The sequence below is a fragment of the Accipiter gentilis genome, chromosome 12 (genome assembly GCF_929443795.1).
Source record: "Accipiter gentilis chromosome 12, bAccGen1.1, whole genome shotgun sequence".
Classification (NCBI taxonomy): domain Eukaryota; kingdom Metazoa; phylum Chordata; class Aves; order Accipitriformes; family Accipitridae; genus Astur; species Astur gentilis.
In genome coordinates this window covers 25,268,536-25,285,458 of record NC_064891.1, presented here as the reverse complement: position 1 = coordinate 25,285,458, position 16,923 = coordinate 25,268,536, and the positions used below count along the sequence as shown (strand labels likewise).

Here is a 16,923-nt window from a genome sequence, read left to right as displayed (position 1 = left end):
GGGTCGGCTGTAGCCGGAAGGTAGGGGCGCATAGGCGGAAGTGGCGTTGTTTGTAGGGGGCGCGCAATATGGCGGGGCAGGCTGTGGCGGCGCGGGGCCCCTGGCGGAGGCTGGTGCCCGGTGCGTTCCTCCCGCTTTCCCCTTTCCAGCGAGACGGCCGTGCTGGCGCGCGGGGCCGTCGCCTGGCTGGTCTCCCCTCCTTTTCCACCGCCACTAATCCCGTCGCTTTTTCCCTTGCAGCGCCGCTGTGGGAGCAGCCGCGCCGCCTGCAGCATGAGGGGCGGCCCAGCCCGTCCGACCAGGTGAGGCTCCCCCCCGGGCGTAGCCCACGGTGAGCTCCGCGCTTCCTACCGCCCCCGGGGCCGCTGCCGCCCTTACCGGGAGGGGCTCCGGTCAGGCAGCGGCGGCGTCTGAGAACCCTTTGCTGGGGCCTTTACGTAGCTCGGGCTCCTGGAGAACCGGCATTCCGTTACGTGGCGTGCTGCGGAGCAGGACGGCAGCGCCGAAGGAGATGGCCCGGTGTTGAAGTTGAGGCGCTGTAGATGTACGGTATTTTAAGCGTTGTCACCTCAAGCCGGCCGTCTCGGCAGCTCGAATGTGGCGCAAAAAAAACTTTGGCAGCGCTGATTTCCCGTATATAGCTGAGAGAATGCACTAGGTCTGGTGGTTAGGTCATAAAAATGTGTTGTCCGGCACCAGCAAAGACTTCTAAAAATAGTCTTTCTCTGCCCAAATTCTACCGATGTCTGCAAAAATGAAACTTCTCCTTCCGCTTGTATCTTGAAATGATCTGGTGCGGGGTGTGTTCTGAAGCTTAAGGAGCCTTTCAGGACTTGGGAGATATTTGGCAATCTCTCAGTTAAAGCCTGTGAGCAGACAGGAGCTGCCTCAGGCCACTTGCTTTGAAATTACTTTCAAAAAAAGTCTCTTGTGACTTTTCAACTACCTTACTACCAGCTTTTGTAGATATTGCCTTCTAAGTAAAGGGTGTAAGCACTCTCTTCTTGATTGCTTTAAGTGACTTGCTACATTGTCATTAAGACGTAAAAGGCTGTGTAGCTGTGTTTTAGATTGCTAGGTACCAATCTGTGTGTTAGAGAAACAGAAGTAAGAAAGTTACTGAAAAACTTCAGTGATGTACCAAATACCTCTTTTGGTTTCAAGGCATATTTTGCCCAAAGGATAAAAATAACAAACATTCCCTATTTCTTGTGAAGCTTACAGATGTTAATAATTCTCTAATTTCAGCCCATACAAATGGAGAACCCCTATAAAGAGCCTCCTAAAAAATGTGTCTTGTGTGGAATAAGTGTGGACTACAAGAATGTGCAGGTGAGTTAGAAAATTCCTGTCCTTAGATGAAGGTTTGCTACCTGGTTTGCTATTTTTAAATGTGTGTGTAGGAAGTCCACAAGAATAAAAAATTGAAAAAAACCTTTCACATATGTTAGGGGCTTAAAACTTAAGAGTAAGAATGTGTGCAGGCAAGGGCCAAATAATGCAGTTGTGATAAGCTGTTCAATCTGCTAGTCCTATGTGCAGGTGTTACAACTTTGTTATTTACCAAGTAGTATTTACTCAATTCTAATTCCACTGTCATACAGCTTAAATATTATAGCATATAAAATACTGTCTAACTCAAGCTATACTTTTTCTTGTCTCCAGGTAGAACTGAGTTTTTTGTAAAAAGAGACCAAAAAAAAAAAAAATGGAATGCAAGTAGTAAAATAAAGCTCTCTAAAAAGTTCTTAAACTGACTTTGGATTTCTTAAATAGCTTCTTTCCCAGTTTGTTTCTCCGCATACTGGCTGCATTTATGGCAGGCATATAACAGGTATGTGAAGTATCAAATTAAGTAATTTACTGGCATAATGTTCTTGTGAGTCCAAGTAACTGTGTATCAGCTATCTTTCCAAAAGTAACTACTGCCAACTCTATACATTTTGTAATAGTATTCCTCTGATTTAGTAGCCTGCATCAAGGCATGAATATATCCCTTAATTATATGGGTTTTTTTGTATTGAACAGTATAAGCAGACATGCATTTTTCAAGGAAGACTTAGACAAAGCTAGAGGGAATTGACAGTAATGGCACTTCTACCCTTTAATGATTTGGTTATTGTTGACTTAGGAGACTGAAAATGATTTCTCTCTTAAGGCTTGTGCAACAAGAAGCAGAAGGAAATTACAAAAGCCATTAAAAGAGCTCATGTACTTGGTAAGTATGATTACGCTTTTGAGTTTAAGTCAAGCCTACTTTCCTATTAAAAAAAACCCCTCCATCTTATCTTTTTACAGGATTTATGCCAGTTATGTTTAAGGACCCATCGTTCCTCACAGACCCCAAGATATGTAATATCAAGTATCCAGAGTAATATACTATGAAGAAATAAACAATAAAACTGCTTTTCCTGTTTATAGACTTGTTTACTGGAAGTGTGGTTGGCTAGCATAATGCATCACTGACTGAAGGGTGGATGTCAGTTTCTTTTTTATGGTCAAGTCTCTAAAATTGTGTGAAGGAAGTATGAAAGATGAAAGCAATAGGAGAAATGGGCAACTGTATGGACCACTTCCTCTGCTCCCAGGTCTTGCTAAAGTTCAGGTGTCTGTTTTTCCCATGCTGGATTGGAAGGGGGGGAACAAATAAACAAGTAGTTGATAGGTAAGGGTAAATTAAAGTATCTAAACTGTGGCAATTTATGTAGACAGCTAATTCTGTTCAGCATGTGACCTGTGTTCATTTGATGCTCCCTGCCTCAGCTTCTGAGGAGAGGGTAGTGCTGCTTCTTCAACAGTACTACAACAGGAAGTTGTATTACTCTGAGGCAGTATGTGACATGGTTATGACTGCTAACATCCTGCTAGCATAGTCTTTAAACCCTGAGAGAGCGAATACAGATTTAACTCTGGAAGGCAAAATGAGGGGATGTCATCTGGACTTGTCTCTATGCCAAACGGGATTCCTGCATTAAACCCCCCCAAAACTAAAAAACCCTAAACCTGTATGTCTTTCAAAAATGCACTGTTTTTTTTATCCCTGCAGTGCTATAAATTGTTGTGTCACTTGAATATGCTGGCAGTAACTTTTGGTGCAAGGTCATCTGGACAAATTGCTAACAGATCAGAAAGTAGGAGAGTGTGGGTATTCATTTGTGTCTCTAATTTTTTCCAATGCATCCTCATCTGTTTCAGTGCTACTCAGCATAAGCTTCCTTTCCTGGTCACTGTCGTCTTGGTCTTGAAGTAATTTTTGGTGAAGCTGCAGTGATCTGGATTTCTTGAATGACTTTGATCCTGTTGTGGTCCCTCTGACTTTACGCTTGGTTAGGTGTCTTGTTTCAGCTTCAGTGAAGTCTCTTTCCTCTACCATGAGAGTCAGTTTGTCCATAACATCAATATTATGGTCAATGTTACAGCAGTTCTTGAATATCTGTCGGCCTTTGAAGGAAACAATACATGTCTGAAGTCCAGAATTGGGGAAGAACGTTTTCATTGCCTGGCAAAGGAGGACATTCTCCTTTGGCTCTTCTGTGTAGTCTCTGTCTTCTCCTGGAAAAAAAACCAAAACAACTAGAGTTGCAGTCCCTCTTGCACACTTCTACCACTACTGTTTTGGCTGCCTCAAGTTCAGAAGTGTTTTGTGCTTCTGTCAAGTCAATCAACTTTGGAAGTCAGTAAGACTGGCATTGCATTTATTTAACTTACCTGAACAACTTTGTTGCTTTTTCCTCTTTATTTCTTCTTTTAATTGGCTCACCTCTGCCAAGAGCTTCTCTACAGAACGTTCACTGGCTTCTACTGTAGAGCATATTTTCTGCAAGGAAAGGAAAAGAACATTTGATGGGATTAACAGTATTCACAGAAGCTGACTTTAACCTTGTTACAAAATCCTTGAAGTTACTCATGACTTTTTAAGTTGGATACAAAGTATTAAAAAGCTTAAGTAATGAGGTTGAGGTAGATTTTAGAGATAACTTCAACCTTGTGTTGAATGAGGTGCAAGATGCAAATTTATCAGTGGAATTGAGGATTTATCGCTGTACTTTTTTTTTTTTGATCAAATAGAAACTTAAGTCTTCAACTTTGAGAACTTAGTGTACAGCTACTTACAGTAAATGGAACTCCCTGATCTTTCAACATGTGCTTCCAAGGCACAGCTTTGTTTCTTAATTAGTGCAAGATGGTATACCCTTTGCTCGACTTGGTTTTGTAGTACTGCTGAAAGTAACTGTATTGGCAGGTATGCCTGACTTACCTTCAGTTCCTCCTGCAAAGTGGCATACATCTCATTTATCTTATGAACCTCTTGTAAGGATCCATCTTCGTAAAAGAATTCTGACCTGTCAACCAAGAATATAATTGCAAGTTAATGATCCCAGTGCTTAATTAGTAGGAGTATAATGAATAAAGAAGCATTTTGAGCTTCAACACCAGGTGGCTATGTTGAGAGAGACAGCTGCTCTCATGGCAAAGTATGGGACTTCACTAATTTCTGAGTATACCTTGGAAAGGTAAATAGTTGTAGGAGACACGTCAACAAGTGGGCTGGGTATGGCTGTAGCATTTGCAAAAAAGCACTTTAAAAAAAAGTTTTATAGAAAGATAACTATACCTAACTGAAAGCTAGAGCTATTGGTAAATATGGCATGTATTGTACCTGTGTTGTCTTACTGCTCTCACAAAACCAGAAGATATGCAGGAACCGGACACTGTTCTGTAACCTTGCTGTTCTGCCATGCCCAAGTTGGTAACCACCAAAGGAACTTTCTGGAAAAGACTTAAAAAGCAGAAGTATGAGAACTGATTTATTAACATTCAAAGGCCTCTCTTTAGTTAAAGGTTCTTGACCATTAAGCATCCCAGATGGAGGTTTACAGTACAGTTCTTGCTAAATGTATCCTATCACCCATAGACAACTTCTTATGGCTAAAGGCAAACTGCAGGAGCAAAAAGATGCTGAGCAATGCCTCTAGTATTTTCCCACTTCTGGGTGTGAGTTGCAATAAATCAATACTTGCTTGTTATGCCTAGCCTATGGGCAGCATGTCTCTGAAAATAACTGAAAATTACCACCAATTTAAGTATTTCAGTGATATGTGAAGATGAACACCATGCATAGTTGAAGTCCTAGACACAAAACCAAATTGAGCAAGAAGAGCTTATGTGCATAAATGAACTGACAGTGTCTGCCTGTTGATGCTGGCACTACAGATAGTTATAAAGGCAAATTCCCCGAACAGAATTCCAGGGTAAGATTGCAATGAGGCTCCAGCAATATAAGAAATTATCTTATTTAATGTGCAAGTTTCAAGGGTAAAATACACAGTGTCAACAATAGTTCAATTGCAACAAAAAACCCCCAAACAGTTCCAACTTATAGCACGTGCTGTGCCATTGCTGTATTAAAAGTAGAGAACAAACCAATTACCCTTCTTGTGGCCGATGTAAGGCATGTTCCAGTCTGTAAGTAGAACAACTTTCTGTCATCACGCTAGAGGTTAACAAAAGGAATACAAGGCCCTGATTTGATAGGTGAGACTGTAAATTCTTATGAAGAAGTCTTTCCCGGAATGTCATGGTCTGGTCTGTGTTACGCCTGAATTTGTACCATCCTATTACACTCTGCAGGCAGAAGAAGATTCATTATTACTTTTAAATTGTGCTGTCCCTGTGTGTCATATTGAAGCAAGCTAGAGGATTCAGTACAAAGTCATGAATCTGAATTGTTCACTGATGTGTATATATTCAAGTAGTTAGTTAACTTGAAACCCTTAAAGCATCTAAGTCTAATTTGAGTATGACAACTCTTCTCTTTCCTTCAAAACCATGTGCTGAACTGGCCCATTTTGTTGTGCTCAAGGTGAAACTCTGTAAACTTGCTGCTGCTATTTTGCTGCTGCTGCTATTTTGCTGGTTGGCTCTTTCCAGCATCTACTTCCCCTTGTGAAACTTTCTTCTGTGGAGAAGACTTTAAGGTTTTTTGGTCAAGTGGCACTTAACCACTTGAGTGAGCTGATGTCAACTGATTTTAAGCCAGATATCAGTAGAATCCCTTTGGGATGTTTGAACGGTTTGCGTGGGAAATGAATAAGAAAAAATAAAGTTGTGACATATATGTAGGGAAACCCAGTCAAAAATAACGTAAACTGTTCTTTTAGGGGGGAAAGATGATGCAGCTGCCTTGACCAGCAGTGTGAGGAACTAGATACAAGATAAAAAAAGATGAAAGAAAAAAAAGCTTGATGCAAGAGGTATCCAGAACAGCCCCCAAAATCTGAGTGAGCTCCTTGGTATGGTTTAGGTTTGAAAATAAAGTACCTTCTTACAGCCTGATAGTATTTTCTTCAAGGCAAGTTCATTCAGTTCTCCTGCAGAATTATAAAAGCTAGAAGAAAATTAGGACAATTAGAGGAAAAAAAAATGCTACTGTAGAAATAATTATTCCCTAGTAGTCTGGCAGTCATCCGACTTCAATAGCTATTTTTCCCCGTGGTAAGCATAAAGATATGCTGATACAGCTGCTCTGCTAGGACAGTGCAGATCATTTCATTACTCAAATAGATATGTAGGTGGTCTTGTACAGCTTAGATGCTGTTCTGGCATCAGTGCTATTGGGATACAAGTTAAAGGTAGCATCTATATCCTTTTGACTACAAAATAGAAAGATGCCTTCAATTTGATATGAAATGCCTTTCTAGTAACATCTGGGCTTATTAGTTTTCAGAAAGTTTTGAGAAGGAAATTTGTGTTGTGATTCTCCCCTTCTAGGGATGCAAACCCGCACAGCTGTGTTCCCGTCTATGATGGAACTCTAAATACTAGTCCTTGAAATTACTCCTGCCATGAGGCTAACAAGTGTTTCTGACCCACTTAGAAGCCTATGGCCGATGCTACCTTTTTATTTCTTTCTTTTTTTTTTTGAGGGTGAGGGGTTGGGATGTATGTTTTAAAAAAGCAATGTTGTTTGTTCAGTATGTTGATGTTATTCTGTAGTTCATACGGTATCATAGCTCGTCAGAAGGTACAGTATGCCATATCTCTATTTTTATATACACAGACAAACACTAAAAAAGGACATGAAGAACCAAAACAGGAATAACATAAGGCATTTTGTATCTGTTATTCCAAGGGGTTGATATGGCTGCTGTAGTTACAGCCAGGTGAGTTTCTCAGTAATGTAATATAAGCTTAACTCTTGAAGAGTTCAAGTTAGAGTTAATTTTAACTTCTTCATATCTGTTTACGTAAGATTCTTACCTGAACAACTGGTAGCATGGAACATGCTTCTGTATATCTGGAAAGAGAAGGTAATATTACTCTGGGTTCATCAGTTCAAGATGTATATTCTTCTATATCTACTATGATCAGAATTAAACTGCTAGAACAACTGAGAAGGAATTCTAAAAGTCAAATGCATTAACATCTAATTAAATAAGATTAAGAAAGGAATTTTTTTTAAAAAAGATTCTAATTCATTTTTCAAATGTAAAGGGAACCACTGATATAAACTGTATTGTTTACACATTTTTCTGTTTTGTCAAGTGAAAAATCAAATTGGGCACTTTATTTTTCCCTCCCTTCTGTTGAGTACAGGAGTACTATGTAATATGAAACACTTCACTTGAGTTACTCTGCAGCAAGGCATAGATTCTGTTAGTAAGAAAGATGAGGCTGGAGAACAGAAACCCATAGGGCAGATAATGAGAACTGGAAGACTGACTACTAAGAAAAAAACTGTAGGTGATCTAATGGCATTCTAAATCCTCCCCCCCCCCCCCCCTCCAAATTCTTCACTACTTTCATTTTCACAATTTAACTGACCCCCCCCCCCCCCCCCCCCCAAACTTTGGAGCAACTAACTCTGCCTGTGAGCACGTGATGACAAGACTGGGTAGCTTGATTGCCACCACAAAAAATGCCTCATATTTTTGGTTCAGCTGTGAGACTCGGTGGAGGAAAAGTGTTACACCTTAATTGCATCCTAGAGTAAAACTAGAAAATGGGATGCAATTTCTCCCTACCATATTGTCAGGAAGATTGGAAAGAAGACACATACTGGATTATCTTTTTTTTTTGTGTGTAACTGCATTTTAAAGGGAGTTAAATGTGTGTGTATGTGCACATATACATATGTTTCTGTTAAGGGCTAGTATATAAAATGCACATCCACTTCAATCCCATGAAGACTATAAAGAAAAATACATCTGGTATCTGCTCAATGAAATACATAAATAGCTTGCAGCCTTCACACACTGTATTTTATAAGCTCCAAATTAGGTAATAGATGCTAACACATTAGTGTTAGTTCACATCACTGAAACAGGCCAAGCTTTTCCAGCACAACTCTAGTCCAGGAGAGTTTGTGACGTGGCCAAGACAAAGGAGTCTAAGCCCTAAATTACCTTTAATGTGACAAAATATTTGCCAAAGAGGAGCTATTCAAGGAACTAAGAACTAGTATTTCTGTTAAATTATTATATTTTCTACAGTAAAATTGTATTTTTTTTAAATCAATTAAAATGTTACAAAATAACCCTTCCATGTGGTGGGTTTTGGTTTTTTTTTTTTTACATGAAAGTGGTCCCCAGGATCTAGCAGCAGCTTTGATCTTGCTGTAAGGTGTTGACCACCCTCATTCAAAACTGTAAGCAGTTGTATATTGCCTGAAACCAAGCATGGTATTAAAAATGTGGACAGACTAACCGATTGTATAAACAACTTCAACATCATCCATTTGTGAGTCAGTAATGCTGTTCTTGGCTTCACCTTTCACATCTCCAAGGAGAAACCCTTCCTTTATGGGGGAGAGAAAAACAGAAGTTCACATTAACAGCAGCATTGAACAAGACTTTGTCCAATATTAACAGTGTAAATGCTGTCTTCAGGAGAAGAGGTGTGAAAATGAACTGGTTTTTTTTGTTGTTTTTTTTTTTTTTTTAAACAGAGTAGGTTCTCACTCATTTTTCAATACCTGTCTATTTAAGGAAAAAAGAAGTTGGAATGTGTACGCAGCTGTTTTCCATTCCTCATGTTTTCATTCACAAGTGAACAGTTTGTGGCTGTACAGGTGATGTTCACCTCCAGGGGCTTAGGCCAGAAGGCCTGACCAGCATTTCGGTCAGTCCTTGGCAAGGCACGGTGCTGCTGCGGCCACACCAGGCGTCCGGTAGCCCACGCCTCCTCGTTTTTAAAAGAAAAACCCCACAATTTCCCGCCATTAGTGAGCACGGAAAGAAACCGTCATTGCAGCAGGGTGCAGCGGGGAGGGAATATACTGCAAAACCGTGCTCCAGCACAGCACGCAGTCAGGCCCTGGATGTGCGTGGGGCCCTCCCCGGCAGCGGGGTGCCGGCGGGCCTGCGGTGGGAGGCAGCCCGCCTTCCTGACGGGGCTGGGGGGCGGCGGCGGGCTCCGCCATGGCGGTGGCTGGCTGCCCGCGCGACCAACGGCCGCCCCTCCCTCCCTTCGCTTCCCCCGCTCCCCCCGCCCGTTCCCTCCGCCCCGCCCCGTCCCGTCCCGTCCCCTCCCGGCGGCGGGGCCGCGCGGCACCCACCGTGTCCGAGTCGGTGCTGAGGTGCTGGAAGGCGAGGGCGCCGAAGACGAAGCCCGAGAGCAGAGCCGACGTGCTCTCGCCCTCCATGCCCTCGACAATGGCGGGCCGCGCCGCGGCGGCGGGAGCCCCCAGCGGCCGCCGGCGGCAGGGCAGGGCAGGGCCCGGTCGGGCACATGGCCTTCCCGTGAGGAAGCAGCGGGGGAGAGAGGGGGAGGTGTCTGGGGCCCGGGCAGCGGCCTGTCCCGTCTCTTCAGCCGCGCGGCGTCAGCCCTCGCCCCCTCCGCGCCCGCTTCAGTCCTCCCTCGCTCTCCGGGCCTCTTCCCGCCTCCTGCCCGGCGAGGCTCAGTCCAAACCCAGCCCTTTTGGTTTGCCTTAAATGGTGTAATTCTTCAGTCTAAATCCCCATTTTGTTTTTGGCTTTAAGGTGAAACAATGCTCCGATTTAGGAAGGCTGTTCGGGTCCCCCGCATTTCACGGGTGGCTTCTGGAGCAAGGGACTGCAGGCGCCACAGCAAGGGCTTGTTCCGGAGGGCAAGGTGAGATGTCCTGGCCTCGGTGATGCCTGCCCGCGCGCTTTGGGACCTGACACAGCTCCAGGCCAAAAGTCAGGATTTGTGCTTATAGAAGCACCTCATTGATCGTGCTAAGAGCTTTAGTAAACAGCATTTGAACCGAGCTGGCTGGCCCACATCATCCAGCTAGCAGTGCGGGTGGAGCGAGCTGCATCGAGCTGCATTCATATCTTCGCAGTGGGAGGGTTGTGTCATGCCAGCCTGCGATGTGACAAGGCAGAGGGCGCTGGCTGAGCTCCTATATATAACAAGTTTGTACCTTTTGAAGCAGGACGTGCGGCTGTGAGTATGTCTGGACCTGCACTGTACTGTTTAGGATCGTGGTGAGAATCTTCTGAGTTAATAACGTAATAAACTGTCATAAGGAAGTAATAAAATGATAGTGCTAAACAGTGATCTGACAGCGGTAAGTTTTACCACGTCTTCCTAAGGTACAGACTGAGTTTGCGGAATGTATGTTTTGTCTTTTTCAGTAGTCACACACTACTTCTTTTAAATATTTTTAGTAACGTATTTTTTCACATTCTAACAGTGTTCCTCACCATATCAGCCAGAAGAAAGCTCTAGAAAAACATTTCAGGAAGGGAGAGTTAAAAGTGACAGCATTCTTTGAAATGTGGTCAGTGATCCTGTCTAAAGGCCACAGGAGTTTTTCCCCTTCACCTCAGGAGAGCAAATGTTTGATTTCATCCCTCACCAGCACTATAGGTAAGTGTATTTTTAGCCTTAGACATTCATTTCCTGATTCATGAAATAGGATGTATGCTCCTGTGGTCCTTCAAGAGGTGTTTCCATGATTTTGGGATCTCACACATATATTTTTAGGTTGCATATAAAATTAACGTTTTTAGTGCAATTTCTTTTTCCTTAAAACTTGTTGGCAAGATTTAGAAGGAGAATGGTTAGTTCTGACATATTTACATTTAAATAAAATTCCTTATGGATTATTTAAAATATGCGAATGGTGCCAATATTTAGAAGAGGAAGATTGTTGTGATTCTTACCTGTTGTCACAGTGGAGACAGGGAGCAGCTAAGACTTTTATTTCTCAACACACTCATAAATAATCTAGATCTCTCAATAAGGGGGTGACAAGTCTCCAGATGATACAGAATGTTTGACAAGATTAATGGGAAAGAGCTAGTATGCGTTTCTTGCAATGCACGCCACATGGTACTAAACGCACGAGTAGTAAGTACAACACAACTGAAGTGATACATTGCAACAAATTACTCCATTATGGACCACTTTGCCAGGGTGGAGGCAACAAGAACAAATGGATATGACCAGCTTCCATAGTCATTTGTGGAGAAAATTATGAAAGCAGACATGAATACTGACATCTTTCAGAAATTGTCCCAAAGGACCCAGTGCTGTGATTGCAGTCACTCCTAAGCCAGAACTGTGAGAAAATTTTATGTATTTAATCAATGCAATAAATGTCAGGCATTGACAAATTATTCTATTGCATTCAGCATCGATGACATGCAAACCATATACAAGATTTATATTGACAATATATGAGATATGTATTGACAGTCATGTAATGCCTACACATCTGATGGGCATCTATACATTGCTGAGGCAAACAAATGTAGTCAGAACATATAGTGGACTTCCCGCTTTTGTGATACAAAGACACAAGCCTGTTGTAAGCTACAGGATATGATAAATAAGGTTCTGTAATTGTTGTATTTATCTTGTGTGGAAACAAGAGTGCTTGTGTGGTCAGAGCTAAATGTGTTACAGTTATCCTAATGAGGGATACAATACTTAAACGTGCTTCTGCAATGTTTTCATAATTCAACTGTTGATGGCCAAAGATAAACTCTAAATAGGACAATCTTACTGCGGTCAGATATAAACACAGATCTGTTTAGTCAAGTAGATGGAATCTGTGCAGACCTAAAGAGCAGCAGACGTAGATCAGTTAGTGTATGAATGCAGAGAAGTGGATATTTGCACTTTAGTGCTTAAAGACAGTGTGGTTTCCATAAATAAATATTGCACCTGACATTGCTTACCATGCAATAGGTGATCTTTAAGGTTATTCTGGCCTTTGGATGTTTTTTCACAAATGAAGCGTGAACCTCAGTCTTGATAAAAATTGAAACAAAACTACCAGATTATTTCACCCTTGAGTAGCAATCAGGTGAGGAGTTCGCTGAATGTGAGGTTGAGAATTGAGAAGATATAAACAAAAACCAAAAGGGAACTTTTTTGGTTATAGCTGGCAAAAGTTTAATTGAAAAAGAGGTATTCTTAGTAGTTTTCATGTGTGAGTGCACACATCAGAATTACTGGAGTGCAGAATGCTCTGGTCAGTCCTGTTTGAAAGACTTTCTTATCCTGCAAAACATAATCCTGATACCCCTGGATATTAAGAGATGCTAGGAAATCAGCCCAGGTTTGCTCTTTTGATTTCGTGTCATTGACTTTTCTAAGTAGAACAGTCTGTTTTGCTGTCTTTGTAGCATGGCAAAACTTGCATAGAAATACCAGGGAGCCCTACAACTGGAGTCAGAGGAACAATACTAGCAATAGTAACACCTTCATGTGCCTAATGACAATGCTAGGGTGTACTTCTAGATGTAAACAGCTTTTGATCATGTTGCAGCTCAAAACAGGTAAACAACGTACCCTGTGTATTTCTTGTAAAAAAGAAGATCAACTGATAGAAGATTGATCATGATTGATAGTCATGGAGCCTCCTGTCATTTGCCTCAGGTAGAAATAACTCTTTGTTAACTTGGAGGGGATGTATTCAACATCTGAAGCACCACCAGACTGAAGTTGATGTGTCAGTGCTCTTTTGGAACTGTATCTGCTAGGGACATATGATGTTCTGGTAGTCTGATAAGAAAGATGTTACAAGAAAGGCAGGCCGGTATTGGCTGCAAACTCTCCTCTATGACATTCCTCTAGGTATCTTTTGGAGTCACTGGAATAGTTAGTATTGGAAAGGAAGGAGACTGTCCTGGTTTCAGCTGGGATAGAGTTAACTGTCTTCCTAGTAGCTGGTACAGTGCTATGTTTTGAGTTCAGTATGCGAAGAATGTCGATAACACTGATGTTTTCAGTTGTTGCTAAGTAGTGTTTAGACTAAAGTCAAGGATTTTTCAGCTTCTCATGCCCAGCCAGCGAGAAAGCTGGAGGGGCACAAGAAGTTGGCACAGGACACAGCCAGGGCAGCTGACCCAAACTGGCCAACAGGGTATTCCATACCATGGGATGTCACATCCAGTATAGGAACTGGGAAGTGGGTGCGGGGAATCGCCACTAGGGGACTAGCTGGGTGTTGGTTGGCGGGTGGTGAGCAATTGCCCTGTGCATCATTTGTACATTCCAATCCTTTTATTACTACTGTTGCCATTTTATTAATGTTATCATCATTATTAGTTTCTTCTTTTCTGTTCTATTAAACCGTTCTTATCTCAACCCACAGGTTTTACTTCTTTTTCCCGATTTTCTTCCCCATCCCACTGGGTGGGGGGTAGTGAGTGAGTGGCTGTGTGGTGCTTAGTTGCTGGCTGGGGTTAAACCACAACAGAGGCATACCCGGAAAGAGTGGTTCCCAAAATTTCTGCGTGATTCCTTCTCTTTAGAGGCCATACAAATTGTTCTTTCTAGTCTATGTCCATGGTAGGTAATATATCAAAGGGAGGGCAAAACCACAGTGGTGCTCTTTGAAAGCTGTTATGTGCTATTGCAGTTTTTATCTGTTCACGGTGTATATGCACCTGCTTGAAAGATGACTGCTGTATAGCCACTCCTGTGCAGGAAAAGGCTGTTTATACCTGATTTAATCATTCCATATAAGGTGCTACAGGTAGGCAGAAGTCAGTTCTCTGCTTGCTTCTCCTTGCTGTGAAAAAACAAATAGGTCATAATCCCGGTTCCCTCGGGCAATTGCAAAACATTACCTAATAATAAGAAATTAGTAGAATGACCATAAGGATCGAGAGCCAAGAGTAGGCAGCTGACAGTCACTCCATCTCCTTCTCATTTCCCTAGGAGACCAGGAATATCTTCATTGTTTCAAGTGAATTTCTTATGCTTGCAGGTGTCAATTTGAGATTTGTTACATTAAAGAGAGCTTAGCCTTTGAATTCCTTGTGTGACACCGGCATGCCTTTCTTCTAAGTTGGATTTCATTCTTCCAAATGAAGAGAGAGTTTTGCACATTAAGTGTCATGCAACTTTTCCTGACATGTAAGGTACTTCATCATTTGGGTGTTTTGGTGTTTGGTTTGTGGTTTGTTTTTTTTACCTTTCAACCATGTGATGTTAAAGGTTTGCAGTGGAATGGTAAGAACACTGAAATGTTTTGCATCATTTCAAGAGGTACAAAGTGGATAAAGCAAAGAATAAAGATAAGAAGAGACCTGGCCATATGTATCTTGTAGTGCCTTTAAGCTAGATAGTTTGACCACCTCAGTAGAGGGGCTACTAGCAATTCTTCCTCTTCTTTCACTTTATGTGGGAATGCCATCCCTATGGCCTCCCATTTCACAGCCCTGCAAGGGGCTGGGGCTCCCAGGCTGGCCCACGAATTCAAGGTGATGCTTTTACCACAGTGGGTTGTTGTAGAGCTGCATGTCCAGGAGAAAACTGGGTGGAATGCATATAGTAATTGTCTTCTGCTGTGTGGCAAATGTGACATGTTGGGAGAAAAGCAACATTATTTGTTCCCCCTCCAAACCTGTTCTGCTTTTTTTGGCATATGCCTGTGATAGCTCTCAGCAGCCTCCAGAAAATGTCAGATATCTTGGACTGACTAGTTTGCCAGGGAAAATTATAGCTGATGAAGGGCTGCAGTCCCATCATTCAACATGATGGAGGAGTTCACTCACTCTCTGGTTTTTTAGAAGGTGGCAGGGAAGAATTGCAGTGTCTGCCTGTGCTCCTCGAGTGGCAGGCAATATGACTTTGTAAGGGGTAGACAGACAGCGCAAATGACAAGGTCTTGCAGGATGGAAAACAATTCTCCCTCATTCAGGAGAGGAAACCTCTTCTTAGTCCCCCTAGGGTAAGGAAGTCTGTCTTTCCCTCTCTCCTTTTAAGAAATGATTCCTCTTCTATGTGCCTAGGCTTACTGCTGTGGCATCCTATTAAAAGAGTCACCACACCTTCCTGTTACTTCCTGGTGTGTTATCAATACTTCATTTGGCCCACCATTCCTGCCTCAAATCAGGTGCCAGAAACTACCTCCGCCCTCCCGCCCACAAAGTTTTTAGCACCCAGATGACATGCATGCCAATCCCCTGTGCCAAGGCTGAAGGTAACTGTTCAGACATGTGCTGCATTGTGCCAGAGGATCAATGCCTGCTCATCCAACTGCCTACCATATGCCACCTTAGGGAACAGGTATTAGCAGGGCAAGCCACTCAAGGAAGAGACCAGAAATGAGAACGTAAAGAACAGCAGTTAAATAGAAATGGATGAGCAAAGCTGTTTTACAAACAATGAAACATTGTTCCTGGAGAAGCCTAGAGCAAGAGCCTTTTGGTGAGGCAGGTGAGAAATAGTGAGTAATGGTGTGCCTGGCAGCAGCAGCTTAATGAGAGAGTGAGGGGGCTTGAGGTTGCCATTGAAAGAAAGAGTAATGGGAAAGCAGAAACAATTAAAAAACAAACCAGCAAGGCTTTGTAGAAGGCACAGAAAGCTCAGAAAGAGAAAGGGGAGAGAAGGTAAAGCAGGTAAATAATGAAAAGAAGGTGCAAAAGAAAAGTTAGATTGCTGAAGAAGATGCGATATAGTTACAAAGACCTGAGGGATGGCATTCAGCAGTAAATCTGAAGATACAAAAGCTACTTGACTCATGGCACAATAAGCATGTCATGGTATCACATTAGTGTTACGGACGCACGACTAACCAAATCCAACAGGAATTAAAACTCAGATTTATTCTTCAGCAAAAGTTAGTTAGAAGTCCGGTAACATTTTCTAAAACCACAGGCTTGATGATGTAAAGAGAATTAATGCTACACAGCCGACTTAAGAATCCCCAAGATTTAAAGTGATGACTCAAAACGCGCATATCACTCCCCTAAAAGCTGAGGGCTCTCTCCCTCGAGGAGTTACCTCGGGCGGTGCCCTGACCCAAGGGGGAGTCCCCGACTGCAGACCTGCTGCTCCGAGGAGGACTGATTCCTGCATGTCCTCCGGCGGGATGCCGTTTATAGCCCTGTCGAATCTGACCTGTGGTCATTTAATCCTATTGGCCAGGAGGGTCACCTCGGTGTACCTGGCGCATCTCGATTGACCAGTTCAAATTTCAACCTGCAGCCTCCAGGGTTTCCTTCCCCTTCTCCCTTCCTGGAGAAGTTTTGTTTCCAGCTGGCAGGAAGGAGGGAGGGAGGGGAATGTACTGCCACAATCCACCCCGTGACCACAGTCATGATTTGACTGGTTTCTTTGGAGAGGTGGTACAGTCACCTCTTGCCTCCAAAGTTAAGAGCGGGTGCAGCTTGGTGAGTTTGACGCTCATTGTGGGTCATCATTCCCTTCTGGTCTAGAATTGAAGTGGAATATCGAACACAGGAATATTCAGTGTATGGACAGTTTTAAGGGAGTATACTTAATCATTAGTACAGGCTTCACTACCAAGCGTTTGATAGAACTTATTGCAATATAGATTACAGTAATCATAACTACAAGCATTATTAAAGATTGGAGAAGGCTGGTTGCCCACCCCATGAAAGAAAATCCGAACATATCAACACTTTTCTCAACCAGTTGGTCCCTGGTGCAGAAGCAATTGCCCCCAGGTCTCTTGCCATATTCACTTGTTGA

The 16,923-nt window shown here is 42.6% G+C and overlaps 2 protein-coding genes across 3 annotated transcripts; one reads left to right on the top strand and one right to left on the bottom strand.

Moving 5' to 3' along the window:
* The first annotated feature begins 7 nt into the window (after window positions 1-7).
* Window positions 8-10,736, top strand: MRPS18C (mitochondrial ribosomal protein S18C). 2 transcript variants are annotated; one of them, XM_049815487.1, is made up of 7 exons: window positions 8-120; window positions 241-302; window positions 1,249-1,332; window positions 1,777-1,834; window positions 2,159-2,218; window positions 9,981-10,092; window positions 10,400-10,736. In XM_049815487.1, the coding sequence occupies exons 1-7, from the start codon at window positions 69-71 to the stop codon at window positions 10,464-10,466; spliced, it is 495 nt and encodes a 164-aa protein (XP_049671444.1). In that variant the 5' UTR covers window positions 8-68; the 3' UTR covers window positions 10,467-10,736. The 2 variants fall into 2 exon arrangements, with proteins under 2 accessions (XP_049671444.1, XP_049671445.1); XM_049815488.1 differs by lacking the exons at window positions 9,981-10,092; window positions 10,400-10,736 and adding an exon at window positions 2,299-2,418.
* On the bottom strand, window positions 2,520-9,686 carry ABRAXAS1 (abraxas 1, BRCA1 A complex subunit). Its single transcript, XM_049815482.1, has 9 exons — window positions 9,557-9,686; window positions 8,707-8,797; window positions 7,261-7,297; window positions 6,322-6,388; window positions 5,432-5,625; window positions 4,661-4,780; window positions 4,259-4,343; window positions 3,709-3,817; window positions 2,520-3,552 (listed from the first exon to the last, which is right to left on the bottom strand). The coding sequence occupies exons 1-9, from the start codon at window positions 9,641-9,643 to the stop codon at window positions 3,125-3,127; spliced, it is 1,218 nt and encodes a 405-aa protein (XP_049671439.1). The 5' UTR covers window positions 9,644-9,686; the 3' UTR covers window positions 2,520-3,124.
* Window positions 10,737-16,923: the final 6,187 nt, after the last annotated feature.